Source organism: Xenopus laevis, chromosome 4L (assembly GCF_017654675.1).
Source record: "Xenopus laevis strain J_2021 chromosome 4L, Xenopus_laevis_v10.1, whole genome shotgun sequence".
NCBI classification, from domain to species: domain Eukaryota; kingdom Metazoa; phylum Chordata; class Amphibia; order Anura; family Pipidae; genus Xenopus; species Xenopus laevis.
Genome location: NC_054377.1, coordinates 7553417 through 7578592, shown reverse-complemented (window position 1 = coordinate 7578592; position 25176 = coordinate 7553417). Strand labels below are relative to the sequence as shown.

At 40.8% G+C, this 25176-nt stretch overlaps 1 protein-coding gene across 5 annotated transcripts; it reads left to right on the top strand.

The window, feature by feature from the left end:
• Positions 1–4926: 4926 nt before the first annotated feature.
• Positions 4927–18785, top strand: iftap.L (intraflagellar transport associated protein L homeolog). Of its 5 annotated transcripts, XM_041589751.1 has the most exons (7): positions 5309–5482; positions 9688–9826; positions 13896–13988; positions 14214–14338; positions 15242–15317; positions 16552–16667; positions 18549–18785. In XM_041589751.1, the coding sequence occupies exons 1-7, from the start codon at positions 5345–5347 to the stop codon at positions 18708–18710; spliced, it is 849 nt and encodes a 282-aa protein (XP_041445685.1). In that variant the 5' UTR covers positions 5309–5344; the 3' UTR covers positions 18711–18785. The 5 variants fall into 5 exon arrangements, with proteins under 5 accessions (XP_041445687.1, XP_041445686.1, XP_041445685.1 ...); XM_018257310.2 differs by lacking the exon at positions 13896–13988 and having other exon boundaries at positions 5326–5482; positions 9685–9826; XM_018257313.2 differs by lacking the exon at positions 13896–13988 and having other exon boundaries at positions 5330–5482; positions 18552–18785.
• Positions 18786–25176: the final 6391 nt, after the last annotated feature.

Here is a 25176-nt window from a genome sequence, read left to right as displayed (position 1 = left end):
GCACTTTTGCTATGTACATTCATTATTTATTTTGTTTTAATTCCAAGATATTAAGGGATACCTGTACTGTTAATATGAATGAATTGTGTTACAACAGCGCCACCTGCTGGTCAGTTTCCCACCAGTCTGACCAGCAAGTAGTCAAGGAAGTTGTCAGGAGAAAGAAAGAGGCTGATGTTCTTCTGCTTAGGAATAAAATTAGAAATCTCTCTCACATCTGCTGTTGTAACAAGATTCATTCATATTAACAGTACATGTATCCCTTAATATCTTGGAATTAAAACAAAATAAATAATGAATGTACATTGCAAAAGTGCTTAGAATAGCCCCCTCATCAATTTTACATTCACTTATTTTAAAGGTTTACTTATCCTTTAAAGGGGTTGTTCACCTTCGTGTTAAATTTTAGTATGATGTAGAGAGTGATATTCTGAGATCATTTGCAATTGGTTTTAATTTTTTATTATTTGTGTTTTTTGAGTTATTTAGCTTTTTATTCAGCAGCTCTCCGGTTTGTAATGTCATCCACCTTTAGGATCCTAATTCCCCTAGCAACCATACATTGATTTGATTAAGAGACTGGGATATGAATAGGAGGGGGGCTGAATAGAAAGATAAGTAATAAAAAGTAGCAATAACAATACATTTGTAGCCTTACAGAGCATTTGTTTATCGATGGGGTCAGTGACCCCCATTTGAAAGCTGATTAAGAAGAAGAAGGCACGTAATTCAATAACTATAAAAAATAATCAGTATATCAGTCCTTTAAAGCGGAACAAGCTGACCAGACGCTCTCTCTTTCAGTCCTTTCTCTTTCTAGGAACGTTACACAAGCAAAAAGAAAGCTTTGGAATTCCCTTCTGGGGGATTCCATTTTCATCATTGGGTAAACAAGCTCCTTGGTTTCTTTTCTGACTGGTTCAGCACCCGTACAGCACTGATACTGTAAAGCGAAGCCTTTGAAGTGCTGTTATTTCAAGATTTACAGTAAATACAGGAATGCGAACTCTAATCCAGAATGCTCGGGACCTGGGGTTTTCCAGATCACTAATCTTTTCTGTAATTCGGATCTTCATACCTTAAGTCTACTAGTAAATCATGTAAACATTACATAAACCCAATCGACTGGTTTTGCCTTCAATAAGGATTAATTATATCTTAGTTGGGATCAAGTACAAGCGACTGTTTTATTATTACACAGAAAAAGGAAATCATTTTTCAAAATTTGGATTATTTCTATGACATAGATTCTATGGAAGACAGCCTTTCTGTAATTCGGAGCTTTCTGGATAAAAGGTTTCTGGATAACACATCCGTCACCTGTACTACCAATCTGAAAGTTGAAAGAAAAAAAAATGTTGCTGTACTTTTATAACATGGGATACAAAACATGGTGTAAAAGGGTAAAAAAAGAATGTATCCCTTTAATTGTTGATTTACCTTAAGTTATGGCATGTAAATTGATCATATGGGTAAGGGATCCGTTATCCAGAAAGCTTTGAAATACGGTAAACTTATTTGATCCAAATATTCCAATTTTTTGGAAAAATTATTTATTTTTTCTCTGTTATAATAAAACAGTACAGGTATGAAATCCTTTATCTGGAAACCCGTTATCCAGAAAGCTCAGAATTACAGAAAGGCCGTCTCCGATAGACTCCATTTTATCCAAATAATCAAAATGTTAAAAAAGGATTTCCTTTTTCTCTATAATAATAAAACAGTGGCTTGTATTCCCAATTAAGATCTAATTAATCCTTATTGGAAGCAAAACCAGCATTGGGTTTATTTCATGTTTACATGATTTTCTAGTAGAATTAAGGTATGAAGATCCTAATGACAGAAATATTTGTTACCTGAGAATTCTGGATAACAGGTCCCATACCTGTACTTTATTATAGAAGACTAAGGAAACTGTAATTAGATTACAGCAGAACCCCCATTTTACGTTTTTCTGGGGACCAGAAAAAAATGGTGTAAAATCAGGGACAATGTAAAATCAGGCAAATGTATTATGCATAATATATAGGTGGGACCACAAAACAACAATGTAAAATAAGGGGAAACTTAAAATCAGGGGATGTAAAATGTGGGTTCTACTGTATTATTAAAACATTATACTATTATTATACTAATATTATACTTTTTTCTATTATACATTTGGTTATGTACTCAGGGATTTTGATATAAATGAATTACATTAATTAATTAAATTAATGTGACAACATTCTTTAGCATTAACTGTTTGTTTATTTGAATCAATATGAGGTTTTAGTGCCTGCATTTGTTTTGTATTAACATGAATTAATTGATACATGATCCAATCTGAAGACATTTCCCAGAATCATTTGAATTCCCAGGATGTAATGGTGTGATTTATTACTGAGAATTGGAATGGGTGATTCATATAGCGGAGATTTCAAGGAAACCTGTCTGTTTTCCACTTCCACCTCTTTGTTTTCTCCCACAATATTTGCTTTCAAGCAGGTTTGGCTTTTTAAAAAAAAAAAAAATAATAATAATATGAAACATTTTATTTTTGATATCGCGCATCCTTATTTTATGATTATTGCAGTTATTTTTTAATAATGCTAATTGTACCCCCTCCTTTGGGGCGTTCCATTATTTTTGGAACTAGCAAAAAGTGGTTTGTGACAGAGGAAAACGTAAAACTGTCAAAATGCTAATTGTTTATAACATTTTCTTGATTTATTGCTGAGATTGCTGCTAATATATCCGGAACACAATCTCTATATAAATTGTTGTATTTGTTTTTATTTTTTGTTGTTGTTCAATAAAGATTTGAATCTTAATTTTAAATGTCTACTTGTATTATTTAGCACATTTTACCCCCTAAGCAAAGTGGTAAATGAAAACTATATACGGGAATGGGATAATATCTGGATTGCTTGGGTTTTTTTTTCCATAATGAGGAGCCTTATGTCTTAAAGGAAAACTATACCTCCAAAATTAATACTTGAGCAACAGATAGGGGCACATTTACTATGGGTGGAATATCGAGGGTTAATTAACCCTCGATATTCGACCATCAAAGTTAAATACTTCAACTTCGAATATCGAAGTCGAAGGGTTTACCGCAATTCCTTTGATTCAAATGATTAAATCCTCCGAATCGAACGATTCGAAGGATTTTAATCTATCGATCGAACGATTTTCCTTCGATCACAAATTGCTAGGAAAGCCTATGGGGACCTTCCCCATAGGCTAACATTGGTGCTCGGTAGGTTTTAGATGGCGAAGTAGGTGGTCAAAGTTTTTTTTAAAGAGACAGTACTTCGACTATCTAATGGTCGAATAGTCGAACGATTTTTAGTTCGAATCGTTCGATTTGAAGTCGTAGTCAAAGGTCAAAGTAGCCAATTCGATGGTCAAAGTAGCCAAAAAAATATTTCGAAATTCGAAGTATTTTTCCTTCTAATCCTTCACTCGAGCTAAGTAAATGTGCCCCATAGTTTATATCAAATTAAGTGACATATTAAAGAATCTTACCAAACTGAAATATAAATTTAAGTAAATATTGCCCTTTTACATCTCTTACCTTGAGCCACCATTTCGTGATGGTCTGTGTGCTGCCTCAGAGATCAGCTGACCAGAAATACTGCAGCTCTAACTGTAACAGGAAGAAGTGTGGAAGCAAAAGACAGAACTCTGTCTGTTAATTGGCTCATGTGACCTAACATGTATAGTTTGTTTGGTGTGTTTGTGAGTACAGTGAATCATACAATCCCAGGGGGCTGTCCTTATTTATTAAAATGGCAATTTTCTATTTATGATTACCTAATGGCACATACTACTAAAAAGCAGGGTTTTACAACCCTGCTTTTTAGTAGTATGTTTGATGCAATATTTTTTTTTTTATAGAGACCTACATTGTTCTGGAAGTTTAGTTTTCCTTTAAGCTAAAATTTTCTAAGCTAAAATTTTCTAAGCTAAATTTTTTTTCCTACAATTCAGCAATCCAACAACTAATCACTTTTACCAGGCCCAGAAATGCAAATGGCTGATAACTTGCAATATGTTACACAAGCTTTGCCTGTTCAGTAGCTGCCCAATTTCTTTAGCACCAACATTTTACCATAGGTAAAGAAAAGACCAGACTCAGCCTATATATATATGTTTCCACCTAACAACTGGACTCCTGAATGTGTCTGAAGCAACAGCAGTCATAGCATGGCTCTGTGATACATTAGGGAAATAAACACAATTTGTGCAAATTCATTTAAATAATAATAAATGTTATTTTCCAGAGTTCTAAAAGCAAACATAACAAATACATCTGAATCGCATTCTGGGGTTGTTGCATCTACATTCAGTCAAGCTTCTAGGCAGCTATTTCTCCTACGTCTGCTACATATTGAATGTGACGCAAAGCAAAATGCTAAGGGCTCTTACTGGCGAGTGTTTTTACCTGCGCTCCCCTGCGTTCCATTTTTCTGCGTTCAGCCGCAGGGGAGCGCAGGAATAGACGCATTACATTTTTTCCAATGGGGCTGTACTCACACAGGCGTGCGTTCGGCGCCTACATGCGCCTGTGTGAGTACAGACCCATTGGAAAAAATGTAATGCATCTATTCCTGCGCTCCCCTTCGGCTAAACGCCGAAAAACGGAACGCAGGTAAAAACGCTCGTCTGTAAGAGCCCTAAGCCCGGTCCATAAATACTTACCAGCCAGGTGGCAACCCGACCCGCCTCTGATGTCATCATGCCTGTTCATACATCACTGCCCCACCCCCAATGTTATCTGACCCACCCCCAAGTTCGGGTTTTGTCATCAGCAAAGGTGGCAACCCTATCAGGGTTGGACTGGGCCAATGGGACACCCGGTATGGTTGCCACCTGCCCGGTATTTTATAGGGAGAAACCATAAATATATAGGAAGGCCAGTATTTTTTTGCAGAAAGGGTGACAAGCTGTGACTAGAGGTGACCAGAGGACAAGAGAAAAATAGGGCGATATCTGAACAATTTGTGTAAACTCATCATGTCTGTGTACACTGAAAATATCTAACACAAAGTTTTCACTTTTAATTACAGCCTTCCCTTACATCAAGGACATTTTTTGAGGTGTTTGCTGGGACAGGACAACTGCTATTCCTGCCCAGCATTAACCCTGTCCTTTTAGGACATTAAAAAACAAACTGGATATCAGCAACAATTGAGAATAGCCATCTTTATATTAATGATTAATTGCCTGGATCCCTATTAGTAAAAACAAAGCAGGTTTTCCAAGCCCCGCCCTGTGGCTGAGGCCTGGTAGTCACGTGGTTCCTCAAGAAAGATCCGCTTCCACAGCAACCGTTGCCAAGGACGTGGATTTCCACGCGATGCACGCTGGGAATTGTAGTCCGCGCCTAATTCGCCTGTGGCTCACAGCAGAGACGCTTGGACTACAGTTCCCAGCGGCCGTGCAAGAGTGCTGGGCTACGGGCCGGAGAGAGGCTGCTCGGCGAAAAGGGGAGTCGGTAAGTGGCTTTTTTTATTATCTAGTTGCTCTGAGAAGTCGCATATTGTTTAGAAGAAACACTGTATGGACTCTTGTTACTTATTTGGAATAGGTCATCTTCCATTGGGAATAGAGTGCAAGTTCTTTGGCACAAGAATATTACCCCTTGGCGATTTGTATTACCGGTAGGGGCTGCCGCCTAATATGATCCTCTGTGCCATCTGGTGATTGTCCATAGCAACCTGCTTCTACTGTGCCATCTGGTTGCCAGCTTGATTGTCCCTAGCAACCTTTTTCAACTGTGCCATCAGGTTGCCAGGGTGATTGTCCCTAGCAACCTGCTTCTGCTTGGCACAATTAAATTGGTTAAGAAAGTGCCAGGCGGGGGTTTGGTTCATCGTTTCACTAATTAATGTCAAAGCCAGGCATTGCCTGAGCAATGATAGTGAGACATGTGCAAATAGTAAATTGATGCAGAAGTGCTCAGAGAAGCACCCGGAGTAAATGTGAATTAATTCAAAATTAACTATTGGGTTTCTGTACCCTTTAGTGATAAACCAAACAGAAAGAATGACGCTATTTACTCATTATTTAAAGATGTAGAGGAGAATCACCAAGGTGAGGTCAGTTAGTGGGTCAATGTGCCTGGTTTCAACTCCATTACCATTGTATGCTGGGGATGTTATATTTTAAAAAACAAGAAAAAACATATGCAGGGGTTGGGAACCAGGGGAAAAACCTGGGAGACCCAGGTCCAAGGTTAGCATAATATTAAGTGGTTATTTATTAAAATCCGAATGTTAAACTCTTGAAAAATTCCATTTTTTTTCACTAGAAAACTTGAATTTTTAGAGGAAAAAAAAAAAAAAAAGATCTATTATACCTCGATGCTGCAAAAAGGCAGAATCTGAAAATCATCCATCTCAGATCTGTCGAGGTCCTGTATACAGCGCCGGATTCGCTGGGTGGGCGCCCCCAGGACGTGCGCTCCGCGTGGCCTCGCCACAAATCCGGGCCTGCCTGTATAAGTCAGTGGGAGATGCACCAATTTCAATTAAAAATTTTTGAGGTCTGCTCTTGGTTTTGCCCGAAAATCTGACTTTTTCAGGGTTTTCAGGCAAAAACTCGAAAAATTTTAGCAATTTGGGTAAAAAGCCTGAAAAATTTGAGCAATTTGGGCAAAAGCCAGGAAATTAGAGCGATTTCTAGTTTTTGCTAGATTTTATAGAGTTTTTCCCGCTATATGATTAAATTGATTTTTATCAATAAATTAACTAAAATCGGAATATGGGAGTTTGGTCGTGGTTTTTTAAAATAAAATATGAGATAAATTCGGATTTTAGTAAATAACCCCATAATACTCTTTTTTTATGTAATTTTTTTTTTTTTTGGAGGGGGCTTCCTCTCTGCAAATGTGCCCAGAAAAAAATTGCATTTTGGAACCCTGGTGTTTAACCCTGCACCCAAGCTACAGTGTGTTATCCTAGGTGTATAAAGAGCAGACACAAACTAGTACACAGGTGTGTGTGTGTGTATGTAGGTTACATAGGAGATGCAGGTTTGTAAGGAGTGTTACAATGTCCCAGCTTCCAACTCTAAGAAGGTTCTGATTCTCACTTCATTTACTGCTGTGGATAGGAATTGTCAGACAGTCCCTAACTGCTCTGCAGGGAAACAATCATACTTATGAACAGCAGGGGGAGCCCCCGCCTTACTTCCCAGCCATGCAGAACTCAAGCAGCTTTGTTTGTTTCCCTGTAGAGCAGTCGGCGACTGTGTAGAGATTTGTATTGGATTTTATTTTGCCTTTACATCCCCTTTACTGTTTCCAACACCAGCTACAGGGACAAAGATCATGGAGCCAGATTTAAACAGATAAACTGGGATTCTATTTGTTGGGTTATTTTGCTGCAGCCACTGGTTCTGCAGAGTTGGAGAAAGTTTGTATTAAACAATACAAAAACTGTAAAATCCACATTAGATCACATGACAACACAGGACCCAGTGCAGTCTGTATATTCTGATTATTAATCAGTCTTGCTGTATTGGCTTCTGGCAGATATTATTTGACTTGTGCTGTTTTGATCATTTATGACGATCCCTAAGCAGCCCAGACCACACTGAGCATGTGCACAGTCTTGGTCTTGCAAAGATGTATAACAAAGTTACAAGATGGTGACCCCCTGTGGGCAACTTTGAAAGCTTAAATCATTTGTTTGATTAGACTTGTGGTGCAGTAAGTTCATGTTTATGTTTAGTATACAAAATACAGCATTTCTAGCCTTATTCTATTTTAGACTTTACTTCCTCTTTAAAGCAAAAGTGAATGGGAATATAATTTAGGGACAGAGTAATAATGAGGGGAAAGTAAAGGCACAATAGAATAGGTGAGTTAGAATATACCTAAAGTAGAGAGTTAGCTGTCAATGGGATTGTGTAGTCCCACATGATCTATCAGTTGTTGTACAATATTGTCCCACGCTAGACTCCCTCACTCCCCCCAAAGTGAGGCCCTGCTTGTACTGACCCAAGCAGCCACCAGTACAGCCCATGCAGAGATGCTGGGAGTTGTAGTGCAACAGAAGTGAATTAGAAATGAATGTTTGAGCTGATGGCCGCCTCCTGGATACAGATGGTGTTAAATCATCCCTTCGTATAACTTGAAAGCAGAAAAACAAGACAAAAGCCACCGTTTCCGTCCCTAAACCACCTCCATTTGCATATAAACCACCAAAAAAAGTGTGGTTACTTCATTGTGCTTCTGACTCCCACAGGGGATTACAAAATTGGTCTCAGCATAGAAGTGTCCAAAGGAGACATATAGGGGTTAATCTACCTGTATAGGTGCTACATTGTACCAGTGCAGTGACTTATAGCAACCAATGAGTCTATTGCTTTCATTTTCTGACATGCAGTAGCCTAGTTGCTGATTGGTTGCTATTGGCAACTGCACTAGTGCAATTTTGCCTTTATGTTGGTTAATGAGCCCTAGCCTTATACATATCTACCCTTCCTATTCATACTCTTCCTACTTGTACTCTTCCTACCCGTACTCTTCCTACCCGTACTCTTCCTACCCGTACTCTTCCTACTCGTACTCTTCCTACTCGTACTCTTCCTACTCGTACTCTTCCTACTCGTACTCTTCCTACTCGTACTCTTCCTACTCGTACTCTTCCTACTCTTACTCTTCCTACTTGTACTCTTCCTACTTGTACTCTCCCTACTCGTATTTTTCCTACACATACTCTTCCTACTCATACTCTTCCTACTCATACTCTTCCTACTTGTACTCTTCCTACCCACACTCTCCCTACTTGTACTCTTCCTACTCATACTTTTCCAACTCATACGCTTACTACTCATACTCTTCCTACTCATACTTTTCCTACTCATACTTTTCCTACACATACTCTTCCTACTCGTACTCTTCCTACTCGTACTCTTCCTACTCGTACTCTTCCTACTCGTACTCTTCCTACTCGTACTCTTCCTACTCGTACTCTTCCTACTCGTACTCTTCCTACTTGTACTCTTCCTACTCATACTCTTCATACTCATACTTTTCCAACTCGTACGCTTACTACTCATACTCTTCCTACTCATACTCTTCCTACTCATACTCTTCCTACTCGTACTCTTCCTACTCGTACTCTTCCTACTCGTACTTTTACTAATCATACTCTCCCTACTCGTACTCTTCTTATACATACTCTTCCTACTTATATTCTTCCAACCCATACTCTTCCTACTCCAGGTACTCTAAGTAGGAAGAGTATGGGATAGCAGATCAGAGAAAGATGGTGACTGTAGGGCAAGATGGTACTTGGATTTCACTGTTGCCCAGCTTATATATAGTGTTTAATTGCACCAGACAAATTTAAGGACATCCCTGAGCCCCATTTCTCCGGGGGGACGTGATTTTGAGTGTATGGCTAGTTCTATTGTACACTTGTGGCATGTAGGGTTAGAAACTGATGCATGGTGGGTAGACAATGGAGCAGTTCAGGTCCGGACTGGCTATCTGTGGGTTCTGGCAAATGCCAGATGGGCTGCTGTAAGTTGCTATAGACAATCACTATTTATTGGGCAGGTGGGAGGCTGCTGAAATGCCAGGTCCTATTTTGACTCCCAGTCCAGACCTGGAGCAGTTGGTTATTTGATCAATCACAGTATTAATTTGAATATATATATATATATATTGTGTCTCTTATTCTTCTGCAGAGAGTCATGCCGAGCTCACTGACCGAATGCTCCATCATGTCGGAGGGTGACCAGACCTCGGATGTTCTGGATCGGTTCATTAGTATCCCCGAGCAGTCCTATGAGCAGTTCCTTGGGACTTTTACTCATCCTCCTAAAGGTACATTTTCTAGGGGTTTCCACTGCTGATAAGTGTGTCGTTCCCCATCACTTTCCGGTCTCCCATTTCAGCTCCTGTTTGTAAAAGAAGCCAGAAAGGGATACAGTACAGCAACTATACAATATCTGAGTTAGGAAATATATGTTGCAAGACTCAACAAGGAAGAGAGAAAAGACTATTGGGCAACAAGTGGAAATGAGCAGCGAGCAGCAATCAATGCTTTATGCAGAATGTCTCTGTGCAGTTGGGGTGAGTGGTTACTGTAACCCCCCCCTTGCTCAATTTACATTTCCTTCTGCAGCAATACAATAGTAAATTTGCAGACCAGTATCAGTTAAAGGGTTGTTCACCTTTAAATTAACTGTTAGTATGATGTAGAGAGGGATATTCTGAGACAGTTTGCAATTGGGTTTCATTTTTTATTATTTGTGGCTTTTGAGTTATTTAGCTTTTTATTCAGCAGCTCTCTAGTTTGCAGTTTTAGCAGTCTGGTTGCTAGGGTCCAAATTACCCTAGTAACCATGCACTGATTTGAATAAGAGACTGGCCGACCTCACAATCCTCCTCGTGGATGGGGACTTCTGGCTTTATAGCTGCGCATTTGCTTGCCCCACCCCTTTTGTGACCTCATTGGCGGGTTGGGACGGGTCTATAAAAGGAACCCGGAAGTCGGATGCAGGCGGGTGCGGGCTGAGGCAGGGCCGGACCGGGGGGCCTGTGGCCCACCGGGACTGCTGTCCAGGGCCCCCCTCTGGCCACCCCCCTACTGTGACTGATGAACTAAGGCCCGCTCAGTGCGCATGAACGAACGCCGCCGCCCGCATGCGCAGACTAAATTTTTTTTCACAATCTGAATATCGGGAGAGGGGGTCTAGCCGACCCTGGGCTGAGGGAGGGCTGGTTAGGGTCGGAAAAAACCCGACCCGCACATCACTAATTTGTAGCCTTACAGAGCATTTGTTTTTAGATGGGGTCAGTGACCCCCATTTGAAAGCCGGAAAGAGTCAGAAGAAGAAGGCAAATAATTCAAAAACTATACAAAAGAAATAATGAAGACCAATTGAAAAGTCACTTAAAATGAGTTATTCTATATCATACTAAAAGATAACCTAACGGTAAACCACCTATTTAAAAGAAAATGCATCACTTGGACTTAGAAAGCAGACTGGCAGACCCTCACGTGTACCTGCAGGACTGCATGCGTCAGTATAAGATCCACGCAGGATCAGCTCAGAGGCTCCATGAGGTTTTAGCATCTGTGTGGGCAAAGACCCTGGGGAATATTAGAGACTTTTTCTTTTTTTTTGCTTTTCATCTGATTTGGCAACATCTGCTGCTTGTGTCTAGTGCTGTTATTGTTTTGCTGGCAGTGCAGAAAATAAGCAGAAAAGTGACAGTTAGAACAGGAAGTCCTAGAGTGCAAAACATCACTGTATCGGGGGGGGGGTAAAGTTTATAATATACACACGACAAGCTCTTTAAGAATTGTGGTGGGCAAAGTGCCTTCTAGATACAGTATTCAGGGCCAAGTTTACATTGTGGGATATAAGGATAAATGAATATAAATAATGATAAATCTATATAAATATTGGGGCTGTCCAGGATGAGGCCTCCATCCATTGCAATGAGATAACAAGGTGCCAGCTGCACTACATGAGCTTTCACTGTGGGATTGATATTGGTTAACATTGAGCACTTGATTTAGGGACATATAAAGCCATTCTTTTTGTGTCTTACAGTACAATAAAAATACAGTAAAAAAAAAAAATCGTATGTAAGGGTTATAACACAGTGGGGCTCATTTACTGTATAAACAGTGGGTAAATTTGCACCTGGGCAGTAACCCTTAGCAACCAATCAGTGATTAGCTTTTTTCAGCCAGCTGCAGGTTGAGCAGTGACAGCAATCATCTGATTGGTTGCCATGGGTTACTGCCCAGGAGCAAATTTGCCCACTGTTTATAAATGAGTTCCACTGGGCATTGTGTGTTGAGATTGGGTTCATCACTTTTGGACTCATTTGGACCATGTTTGAAGACACACAGAGCGACTAGTAATTGTATGGCTAAAAAATACCCTGCCATAGACAATACTGAGAATCGCCTTTGCTAAAACACACATAGGGGGTTATTTATCAAAATCCGAAATATCTCTCCCTTTTCTGAAATCGACTCCCACCAAATCCACACAGGTTATTTATAGGGATGCGCCTTATCCAGGATTCGGTTCGGTATTCGACCAGGATTCAGCCATTTTTAGCAGGATTCGGATTCAGCCGAATCCTTGTGCCTGGCCGAACTGTAACCGAATCCTTAAAATCAACAAGGAAGTAAAAATTTTTTTAGCCGTGTACTTCGGGCTCGGCTCTCTTTTTCCCTCCACCTCACTGATTTGCATATGCAAATTAAGGTTCGGATTTGGTTCAGTATTCGGCTAAATCTTTCACAAAGGATTTGGTGGTTCGGCTGAATCCAAAATAGTGGATTCGGTGCATCCGTAGTTATTCGCCCTTATTTATCAATACATTTTCCCAAAAAATTCCAGTTTCGCGATTGTGAAAATCATACAAAAATCTGAATTTTATTTTGCCCAGAAACCACAAAATCTTCAGATTATTGCACGAAACCCAGCGCAGATCAGGATATTTTTAGGACCTCTCCCATTGACTTATATACAACCTCGGCAGGTCTGAGATGTATAATTACTCGGGGTATAATTATTGCCGAAAAATTTAAGTTTTTTTTCACTAAACTCGAATTTTCTGAGTTTTTGGCATTCAGACTTAACCCCTATAGTGTTACAGTAAAGGCAATTATCATATAGTCTATTTTGTAGCCATGTCTGTCTTCACCTTTCGAGTTTCAGTGGGCTCAGGGAAGCCAAATCGTATTCGTGCCATCACTACCCATAAATGTAAATACTAAGGTGAGTTTTCAAGTTTGCTGAGCTATTTCCATTGGAGTCACTGGGGGGGCTGATCAGGGGCCACATTTTCAGTTGGAGTAAAATGTACCCCATCACTTGAATTCATCCATTCAGCCTGTGTCTAGTGAATATCCAGAAACCGTTATTCCCTTTCCAAACGTTTTCATTCGGCACAAGCAGACCATTCAGAAGAATCGAGCAAGCATGTGAAACAACAGGAGACACGGATATTCGGCTGAGACCAATAGGAACCTGTTTTGGCCGCAGTCTGTTTGTCTGAAACTTGCTCAGCCGTTTCCATATTGTCAGGGAGGGGGAAACATATTTACCCGGCATCTTTCCTCCCAGCTTCCCTTAAATGCACAAATATCTTATTATAGGGGCAGCGGGAGAGAAAACAAGTTTGTTTTTAAGGAAATCTATTAACTGTTTCCACTTTGGCTGCCAGGGCAGTAAATTGTGTGTATTTGGGCTTAGGTTTCCCTGGTGGATAAGGTACAGTAGGTAAGGGACATGAGTACCTGTAGGTGCAGGATATAAAATTAGCCCTATTAATAATGCTAGACCAAGGCAGTTGTTATTTGAGGGCCAGGGCCACCATCAGAGATTATGGGGCCCCGTACGACAAAATTTCCTGGGCCCCGTCCTGCACCGGGGGCCCCATCCCAGACCCAACGTACCCCCACACATAAAAAGCCACACAAACATGGGTACTAAAATATAAATGCTAAATACCCATTGGTGGCCATACAAGTTAAAACAAAAAGAATTGGTGGTCAGAGGCCCTCCATAAAAGTTAAAAAAATCTTTTTGTGGCCAGGGTTCCCCCCACAAGTTAAAAAAAAAAGACAATTGGTGGTCAGGTCCCCCCATAAAAACTTCATTGGTGGCCGGGCCCCCCCTACAAGTTAAAAAAAACATTGTTGGCCAGGGGCCCCTTAGAAAATGTAAAAATAAAACATTTGTGGCCAGGGGCCCCATAGAAAATTAAAAAAGAAAAAACATTGGTGACCAGGGGCCATAGAGGATTAAAATAAAACATCGATGGCCAGGGATTTAATTAAAAAAATAAAATAAATAAATATTGGTGTTCAGTGGAATTTCCATCAAGTTCTTCTTCCTTGTCCTTTGCTTTGATGGCTTAGGCTCCATTTGCGGCTTTGGGTCTTCGGCTCCGTTCGCGACTTTGGATCTTCGGCGATGTCTACGTTCTTCAAACTTAAATTCTGCTGGGCCAGGTACAACTTTCGCCCCTGTGCCCCCCTGATGGCTGCCCTGTTGAGGGTTCCCAAGGCATGTTGCACCTTGCACCCCGTGGCTTCATGTAGTGTTAACTTTTACATTTCTGCATAGTTACCATAAATGGAAGCTGCATGTGTGACATACAAATAGGCTCAGTTCTGTGCTAACTCTATTTCTAAAGTAACATTGCCTTGACTGATGGTGATTTTGTTCTTTTTCAGAGAGACAGCTGATGAAGTTCGGACCCTTCTCAGTATCGGAACAACAGTGCGTCTGGCAGAGGGCAAGAGCGAAGGATAATGCAGGGGACAGAAATACAGACAGTGCTGCTAAAGAATCAGACCAGGTACATACAAAGCTGTATTCCCACTGTTAGCATGCTGTATATACCGCTGTATATAAGTGTGGAGTATGGTAAATAACATGTGGGATGAATGCATTCACATCACTCAAGGACCCGACCTTCATCCTTGTGCATCTGTTATGCATGTTAAAGGATAACTAAATATTAACTAAAGAAGTAGCTAGAAATGTTTTAAATTATGTTTTGTGCTTCTGTACCAGCCCAAGGCAACCACAGCCCTTTAGCAGTAAAGATCTGTGTCTCCAAAGATGCCCCAGTAGCTCCCCATCTTCTTTTCTGCTGATTCACTGCACATGCTCTGTGCTGCTGTCACTTACTGAGCTTAGGGACCCACTCACAATATACAGTACACATAGAATAGAAATGTCACAATATAAGGCTGATTAGTAATTAATACAGATAATTACTACATGGCAGCACAGAAACCAGTGCAATTAGCATCAGAATTTAATAATCAGCAAACCTGTAGCATCAGCTTATATTACAGCCAGGGAAGCTCATTTTCTGCTGGATAATTAGTGACGAGCCCTAAGCTTAGCTTCTCAACAGCCAATCAGAGCCCACTGAGCATGTGAGTGTCACAGACACTTTCCAAGATGGTGACCCCCTGTGACAAGTTTGAAGTCCTGGATCGTTGCTGCTATTGACAAGCTCAAACTTTAGGCTGGTGCAATAAATTCATTACGTAAAACATGGCAATTTTAGCCATTTTCATTTTTAGCGTTTAGTTCTCCTTAAACTGGCTCCTGTGTTTACTTTTGTGTTCCCCGTGGGGAGATTGCTTCAAAATGTTCAACCTCTGCTCGACTTCGGTAGAGATTTGTCTAGAACCGACCCTTTCTGTTCTCAACAGAACCTCTCTACTTTGCTGTTTTCTTTAATAAGGTTGACATGGATTCATGGAACATGGATTCCTCTGATTATGAGACAGATAATGAAGACAGGGCATGTTCTAGTCTTGGTAAGTCTCTTTCATTCAATTAATCGGCTCTCAAAGGAACAGTAACATCAAAAAATTAAAGTGTTTTAAAATAATAAAAATATAATACAGTGTTGCTTTGCACTGGTAAAACTGGTGTGTTTGCTTCAGAAACTCTACTATAGTTTATATAAACAAGCTGCTGTGTAGCCATGGGGGCAGCCATTCAAGCACAGGATACACAGTAGATAACAGATAAGTACTCCTATAGTTTATATATACAAGCTGCTGTGTAGCCATGGGGGCAGCCATTCAAGCACAGGATACACAGTAGATAACAGATAAGTACTCCTATAGTTTATATATACAAGCTGCTGTGTAGCCATGGGGGCAGCCATTCAAGCACAGGATACACAGTAGATAACAGACAAGTACTACTATAGTTTATATATACAAGCTGCTGTGTAGCCATGGGGGCAGCCATTCAAGCACAGGATACACAGTAGATAACAGACAAGTACTACTATAGTTTATATATACAAGCTGCTGTGTAGCCATGGGGGCAGCCATTCAAGCACAGGATACACAGTAGATAACAGAAAAGTACTACTAAAGTTTATATAAACAAGCGGCTGTGTAGCCATGGGGGCAGCCATTCAAGCACAGTATACACAGTAGATAACAGATAAGTACTACTATAGTTTATATAAACAAGCTGCTGTGTAGCCATGGGGGCAGCCATTCAAGCACAGGATACACAGTAGATAACAGATAAGTACTACTATAGTTTATATAAACAAGCTGCTGTGTAGCCATGGGGGCAGCCATTCAAGCACAGGATACACAGTAGATAACAGATAAGTACTACTATAGTTTATATAAACAAGCTGCTGTGTAGCCATGGGGGCAGGAATTCAATCACAGGATACACAGTAGATAACAGATAAGTACTACTATAGTTTATATAAACAAGCTGCTGTGTAGCCATGGGGGCAGGAATTCAATCACAGGATACACAGTAGATAACAGATAAGTACTACTATAGTTTATATAAACAAGCTGCTGTGTAGCAATGGGGGCAGCCATTGAAAGGCGAAAAGGCTCAATGTTTTTTTGCATCATCAATGCTTCTGTTGCATATATTACTGTGACTTGAGGTTCAAGGCAGAAACATAGATGTGAAGAAATAAACAGTGTATTCTCTCAGTTGTGTGATTGTGTTGTTTCATGTATTACAATCCACACAGTTGAATCAGTGACTGTTTCTGTTCTGCAGAGTTGCTTCCCGGTGAGGCAGAGTGCGAGGGGCCCTCCTACATTCCTTCTTTCTCCCGATCTACTCGCTTGGACTTCCGTACTCTTCCCTCCTGCCAGAACACCGCTGCCAATGAGGTGCATTCACTTGTGCCCGTGTCTCCTTGTTCTCTAATAATACTGATCACTGATAATTAATACACAGCATCAGGGATAATGTAACAGCTAGATGAACGAAGTCCAATACCAGGTCCGACCCATAGCAACCAATCAGATGTTTGATTCTAAACAGCAGACCAGTAAATGCTTCCTGCTGATTGGTTCAAAAAAAATTGGTTCAACATAGGGTTCAAATGCCGGAATCCATTTTGCAAATGTAATTTTCATGCCCTAATTATTGTCTAGGGACCAGGAATCACCGGCATTGCTAGACATTAATGAAAAAGACCATAAAGGGATTTTTAGATTTTTATGGCCCGTTTCCCAAACATTACAGGTGTTTTGGCACGTATATATTGACTAGGGATGCACTGAATCCACTATTTTGAACCCCCGAATCCTTCACGAATGATTCAGCCGAATACTGAACCGAATCCTAATTTACATATGCAAATTAGGGGTGGGAAAACATTTTTTACTACCTTGTTTTGTGACGAAAAGTCCCTGGATTCGGTTCGGACAGGCAGAAGATTTGGCTAAAATTGCCAAATTTTATAGAGTGAACTTATTGCACGAGGCTAAAGTTTGAGCTTGTCAATAGCAGCAATGATCCAGGACTTCAAACTTGTCACAGGGGGTCACCATCTTGGAAAGTGTCTGTAACACCCACATGCTCAGTGGGCTCTGATTGGCTGTTGAGAAGCTAAGCTTAGGGCTCGTCACTAATTATCCAGCAGAAAATGAGCTTCCCTGGCTGTAATATAAGCTGATGCTACAGGTTTGCTGATTATTAAATTCTGATGCTAATTGCACTGGTTTCTGTGCTGCCATGTAGTAATTATGTGTATTAATTACTAATCAGCCTTATATTGTGACATTTCTATTCTATGTGTACTGTATATTGTGAGTGGGTCCCTAAGCTCAGTAAGTGACAGCAGCACAGAGCATGTGCAGTGAATCAGCAGAAAAGAAGATGGGGAGCTACTGGGGCATCTTTGGAGACACAGATCTTTACTGCTAAAGGGCTGTGGGCTGGTACAAAAGCACAAAACATCATGTACAACATTTCCAACTACTTCTTTAGTTAGGCTTTAGTTCTCCTTTAAGAATCCCTGCTATTGAGGGTCAAGTATGCATGTAAGGTGCGTAGCTTGTTCTTTAAGGGTTATGAGGCTTGCAGCTCATTAACAAATTGTCGTTTAGGGGGCAAAGAAAAATGTGACCTCCCTAAATGTACCCACACACCGCATTTTTATTGCCATGTTTTTCTCAGGGAGAGCTGATTAAAACACCTTCCTTTGCCGGCTACTATTTGCTGTTTAGTTAAAGGGGAGATGCCTTGCATATGGCAGACACTTATGCCCGTAGTCATTTACACATGGACTTTCTATGGCATTAAATATAGGTATGGGACCTGTTATCCAGAATGCTCGGGACCTGGGTTTTTTTTTAACAGATCTTTACGTAATTTCGATCTTCATAGATTAAGTCTACTAGAAAATCATTTAAACATTAACTAAACCCAATAGGCTGGTTTTACTTCCAATAAGGATTCTAGTTTGAATCAAGTACAAGCTACTGTTTTATTATTATAGAGAAAAGGAAATCATTTTAAAAAATTTGGATTATTTGATTATAATGTAGTCTATGGGAGACGGCCAATCCGTAATTCAGAGATTTCTGGATTATGGATTTCTGGATAATGGATCCCATAAGTAGTATATCATAGGCATCATGGAGGGGATGTGTTTAACATATACAGATATATACTGTTTATAGTGACAGATACAGACAGGATAAAATACTGTGCTGCCTTTAATGAATAACTAATGTCTCTCCATTTGTCTCTGACCCTCTCAGCAGCAGACGGAGGAAGTCCAGCCTTTTGCGCTGGAGGCGGGGTTTGATTACGACCATGTGGCTCTGACTCCCAAGTTTTCTGTGTCTGAACTGAAATTCCTTGGAATGGAAAGACCCGAGAAGATCACAAGGGAAGAAAGCACGGACCAGACTGAGATTTAGAAGAACACAGAAAGTGAATACATATTTCAATTTAGTTATTTGTTGTTAATAAACCTCAGACAAAAAAAACAGAAAGTCACATTGGGTTTTGCAATGAATGTGCCAAAACCAGTACAGAATGAATCTAAAAATCCATAAGAAAATGTAAATTCTATACAGCAATCATGATTGGGCGCTGCCAAGCTCAGGGATGAAGCGGCTGCTAGACATTTGAGTAATTTCCCAGAATGAACTCACACCTATGACTGTGCAGCTGAGAGCACACTACTAGTCTCTGCCGATCAGATATCTCCGCCACAGAGATGAGAGATGCTGATATGGAGGGGCATTCCCACCGCAGGGTGGGCTTTTATGTGGTGAGTTAAACAGTTGGCACAGGTGGGAGTTAAAGCTTCAACGTTTTGGACCATTCTCCCAGAGACACTGAGCCTTCTCTCCCTTTCATAGTGGGTCGCGCCAGGCAGGTTGCAGGTTCAGGGGCACCTGCAGGTGTTTCTCTAGGTGTCAGTTTGTGAGCCAATGAGAAGTTCTGTGGCAGTTTGCTGTGTGGTTTCTTACATGTTGCCACAGAAACAGCTGCAGTCCTTTATTACAACACAATGTGTTATCCCAGGGCTGAAACCAGTTACCTCTGACCTCATATTGGCATATTATATATATATAGTGAATAAAGTACCCCCTGTTGTAAAATATAAGGATATTATAAGTCACCGAGGAGTTCCATGACCATATCAAAGCACGAGGCCGAAGGTCCTATATTATATATAAAACAAATCTCTGTAGGGAAGCGCAAAATTGAAAATATGTTGCAGTATCCTTGATCATATATAATCAATTACCAAGTGTAACACTGTGCTGTGTTAATTACGTGTTTAAAAAGTGCCATGTGCTGTAGACCCTTCGGGTGAGTTAGACCAAGGATAATAAATCAGCCACCCTATGGTAAAATGACCTACTCACCAGACTTTCAAAGTAAGTACACATCAAGCAAGCTCATGCTGAGTCAAAGGTGTCCTCAAGTATTCACGCAATATTCATGAAAAGAAAAAATATAGAATAGTGCAGACGTTTTTATTTAGATTAAATGCGCCCCAACAACTGGGTATACTCACAAAATAACAGGAGATTGACAACATTGTACATTTAAAACAGGTCAATTGCCACTGCTCCTGATCCCTAACGCGTTTCACGTGGAGCGCCACGCTTCTTCAGAAGGAATATTTCTAACCCCACTCTCACTGTAACTGTAGAAAAAATTGGGTTTTACTTATGGTGAACAATTTGTGGCAGATTCACTTGATTAGCTGTATTCTTTTACATTTTCAATGAAATGGCCAATCACAAGCGCATATGTAAATATGGAAAGGGAATTAATGGCAATTATAAATGTTCCACTGGGAACTGCTCTCCCTAATGCCTGCAGCTATACCCTCCTAAACTATGGACTATTAATATATATATTATATATATATGGAACTTGGATGACAAGCAGTTGGAGGGCCACAAGTACCCGTGGCAGGATCGGTTTTCCCGGTGCCGGTAAGCACAGTGAAAAAACCCGGTGGGGGGCGCTACAGGATCCGCAAATCATCACGCTGTTTCGTTACCTGCTGGGTCCGCGAAAATGAAGTCAGCCACGTGCCCGAGCCCCCCAATCTGCGCTGTGCAAGTTGTGATCAGTTCACTAACATGGAGTGCACGTCTATTGAAACGGTCATGAGCATGAGCCCGGCCCAGGCACCCCATCTGACCTGTGCACAAGTTGAAATATATTAAATATGTTATTAGATGTGGAGGCTGCTGTCCGCAGGTCTGGCGGGTTATGCTTGAACCCGCACCCCTTTGTCTGGCCCTTTCAAATGCGCTTCATTCTGGTTGAATGTTAGTGATCGTGCGGCTTGGCCTGTACCGAGTCAGTGCGGGTTGGCCACGTCGCACCCTTTCCGGGTCGTGGGTCACCTTACAAATGCCGGCTTCCGACTTCTGGGTTGAACTGTTACAGACGTGCGCCTGTGTGCCCCTTTTGTGACGTCATCTGTGGGGCGGTTGGCGCGGGTCTATAAAAGGAACCCGGAAGTCGGGGCGGGGCGTACCTGCATATCACTAATATATATATTAGGGATGCACCGAATCCAGGATCCGGTTCGGGATTCGGCCTTTTTCAGCAGGATTCGGATTCAGACGAATCCTTCTGCCCGGCCGAACCGAATCTGAATCCTAATTTGCAAATGCAAATCAGGGGAGGAATATCGTGTGACTTTTTGTCACAAAACATGGAAGTAGAAAATGTTTTCCCCTTCCCACCCCTAATTTGCAAATTCGGTTCGGTATTCGGCCGAATCGTTTGCAAAGGATTCGGGGTTTTGCCCGAATCTAAAATAGTGGATTCGGTTGCATACGCAAATTAGGGGTGGGAAGAGGAAAACATTTTTTATTTCCTTGTTTTGTGACAAAAAGTCACGCGATTTCCCTCCCTGCCCCTCTCCCCGCATATGCAAATTAGTATTCAGATTTGGTTCAGCCGGGCAGAAGGATTCGGCCTAATCCTGTCTGAATCCCGAACTGAATCCTGGATTAGGTGCATCCCTAATATATAATGCCTATATATATATATATATATATATATATATATATATATATGCCATACAAACATGAAGGAAGACGTGATATATATTTACTGTATATATATATATATATATAGAGATATATATATATATATAGAGATATATATATATATAGATATATATATATACTATATAATATGTTTCAGAAGGACCCACACTCTATTTTCTTGTGAATCAACTGTTCTTTATTTAATGCATATCCGACGTTTAGGCCCCCGTTAGGGCCTTTCTCAAGAATGTCAAATAAAAACACTACACTATTAGGATTTGCAATAGTTCTTTTCAGTTCTTTGCATCTCCAGGCCCTGCAACAAGCATTCTCCTTCTTGTGCAGCAGCTTCTGGCAGTTGGGTTCCTCAGCCCTCACTTTTTAGGGCTCATCATTGACTTCTATATAATGCTGCTTGTATCTCCCACAGTCCTGCCCCTTTGACTGGCTGAAAAGCCCTAATCATCTAGGGGTGACAATGTAAAGGAACCACCGGCAGTGGGAAAGCTGTATAGCGCCACTAGATGGTCACAATCAGACCTGAAGGAGTATATGCCAGAAAACTGTAAATAAGTAGCAATAAACCTGCTCTACTGCCCATGTATCTGATCCCCCCCCCAACCTTCTCTTAAATAAATAAATACATAATATATACTTTTTATTTATGTTGCATAAACAATAAAACTGCACTTGGATTAAAAAACAAGTCATAGGTCCATAATAAAAGGCGCTAGGGTTTGCACTGGAGCAGTAACCCATAGCAACCAATACGATTTTGGCTTTTTGACCAGTAAATGCTACTTGCTGATTGGTTGCTATGGGTTACTGCTCCTGGGCAAACTTAGTGTATTTATTACATATCCCCTATAGTGTCCATTTTATGAGAAAATTCCCTTTTATATGAGAGATCATGTCTTTCTTCATGTTTCTATGGCATTTTGATTGCATATTTGACTTCAACCAAGTAATGTCTGGCATGTCCAACCTGTGGCTCTTTGGTTATTGTGCTATTACAACTCTCAGAGGCCCCTATTTACAGGGATGTAACTATATAGAAAGCAGTCCCTGTGGCTGCAGATGGGCCCCAGAGGTATAGAGGGCCCCATACGGCCCCAATTAATAATTTTAACATATTTCATTAAAATAGGACAACCTCTGTCCTCTTTATATGTTGGGGGCCCTATAATTAATTTGCTATGGGGCCCAGTAACATCTTATTACTCCACTGCCTATTTTATATATTTGATGCCCATCAGTCATCATTACTGTTATCCCACGGGCACTTTAGGTGTCATAACTCTTGAAATGTCTGAGGACCTTTGATTGGTAGGAAGATCCTCCAATCAGCAGATTTGTCAGTTTGTGAGTTATGCAGTTAGTATTGCTGTTTATAGTAAGATTCGAATAAACAGTACACCTGAACCACACTGAAAAGGGTAGGCAGATCAAGCTAAACGGTTTAGGAGAAAGAAGATACATATTGCGCGGATTCTGCTCATCAACAACAGTTCTCGGGATGAAGTTGCCAATGACACTCTCAGCTTGAGGCCATTCAGTTGTTGGGCAGCAGTTTAGACTACAACTGAGGACAGTTCATCTTTAGAGGTGCGTGAGAGTTTTCCCAGTCCATCAGCTGAAAATTAAAGGAAACTTCTTCAGCAGATATGGATCAAGACTGGGCAGAAGGCCCATGGAAAGCACAAGTAGCAGAGAGACCCCGGGTAGATAAAAGTGTTCAGGTCTCATTTCCTGTGGATGGGTTTGTGGCCCCTCGTGCAAGAACTGAGTACCAAACGTTAGAGACAGCCAAGCCATATGTACGCAAGAGACCATATCCTGAGGTGGGACAGAATGTACATATGAGAGAACGTCTCCAATTGGAAACCCTGCTGCAGACTGGGAAGAGAAGATGTGACTCTTTCCAAACACCATATCCTTACCCTGGGTTTGTCTACAGCAATGGCCAGACATTGTCAACTCTACCAACACACCCATCAATGTATGGAGCTTTCCCAATGCAGCAGGTCACTCAGCCCCAAGCAGCAAACTGGTTACCAGCTCCACAGCCAAACACTTCGACTCTCCATGATTATTCAACACTCTACCAGCAACATTCCAGCCTCTATGTCCAGCCTCGCTTGCCTCAGTCCAGCATTTGCCAGGCTGTCCAACCTTCACCAACCTCTATAGATACTTCTGCAGGTGATTGTGCTTGCCAGCCTTGATTTTGCTGATTTTTCAGCAGATTTTCACTGATTTTTGCTGGAAGATGCGTGCACCAATTTCAATGAAGATGCTTGTTAACCTAAAGTGACACTTTCTTGCGTAGCTTCAGTTTTCACCAGATGAAAGTATTGAATATGCAATAAATACACACTGCATGAAACATATTCTCAGTTTATTCATTTATAACCATATCTAATGTTTGTGGTATTGCTATTTCTCAGTTGCTTTACTGGGTCTAAATTTCCCAAAACCTAATGCCTATTTTATGTGCTGCCTAAACAAAGCTCTGCCTGCTCTACTATGATTAGTTGAGCCAAAATACAGGTATGGGATCTGTTATCCAGAATGCCTGGGACCTGTGGTTTTCCGGATAACGTATCTTTCCATAATTGGGATCACCATACATTAAAGGAGAAGGAAAGCTATGGAGGCATTTTATTGCCAATAGATTAGCTACAATAGTGCAAGCTATAACACTATATTTATTCTGCAGAATGCTTTACCATACCTGAGTAAACTGCTCTAGAAGTTCTCTCTGTTTGTTTAGAATAGTAGCTGCCATATTGGCTTGGTGTTACATCACGTCCTGCCTGAGTCTCTCCCTGCTCACTTATAGCTCTGGGCTCAGATTACAGCAGGGAGGGAGAGGGAACAAACTGAGCATGCTCAAGCCCTAGCCCTGGAGGTTTAAGCTGAAAACAGGAAGTCTGATACAGAAGCCCATGAGTACACAATAGAAGGAAAGAAATGCTGTGTTTATTTTGACAGAGGACTCAGAGCAACATTATTTCGGATAAAGCTTACTTACTTTTAGCCTTTCCTTCTCCTTTAAAGGAACAGTTCAGTGTGACAAAACATACTGGGTAAATAAATAGGCTGTGCAAAATAAAAAATATTTCTAATATAGTTAGTTAGCCAAAAATGTAATATATAAATGCTGGAGTGAGTGGATGTGTAACATAATAGCCAGAACACTACTCCTGCTTTCAGCTCTATAACTCTGAGTTAGTCAGTGACTATAAGGGGGGCCACATGGGACATAACTGTTCAGTGAGTTTGCAATTGATCCTCAGCATTCAGCTCAGATTCAAAAGCAACAGATATGACCCATGTGGCCCCCCCTCAAGTCTCTCATTGGTTACTGCCTGGTAACCAGGGTAACCAGTCAGTGTAAACCAAGAGAGCTGAAAAGCAGGAAGTAGTGTTCTGGCTATTATGTTCCACATCCAGTCACTCCAGCCTTTATACATTACATTTTTGTGTAATTAACTATAGTAGAAACATGTTTTATTTTGCACAGCCTATTTATTTAGCCAGTTTTTATTTTTACACTGAACGATTCCTTTAAGGGGGTTATTTATTAAAGTCTGAATGCCAAAAATGTAGTGAAAAAAACCCTCAAATTTTTCGTGATTTATTATTCCCCAGAGAATGGGAAAAGTCTGAATCCGAACATCCGGCATCTCAGACCTACAGATCGAGGTATATGTATATAAGTCAATGGGACAGGTCACTATCCAATTTGGACGTTTCTGTGGTCTGCTCTCGAATTAGGCCGAAAATATGAGGAAAATTTTGAAAAATACATATAGGCTTGTCTCCTTTTTGTCTTCCTTATCCTTGTCCC

Bases quoted from the DNA above. Each gene is read 5' to 3' on its own strand.
- iftap.L (XM_041589751.1), top strand. From the start codon at position 5,345: ATGCACGCTGGGAATTGTAGTCCGCGCCTAATTCGCCTGTGGCTCACA. The intron at 5,483-9,687 runs GTAAGTGGCTTT...ATTCTTCTGCAG, and splicing joins CTCGGCGAAAAGGGGAGTCG to AGAGTCATGCCGAGCTCACT. The intron at 13,989-14,213 runs GTACAACTTTCG...GTTCTTTTTCAG, and splicing joins CTTAAATTCTGCTGGGCCAG to AGAGACAGCTGATGAAGTTC.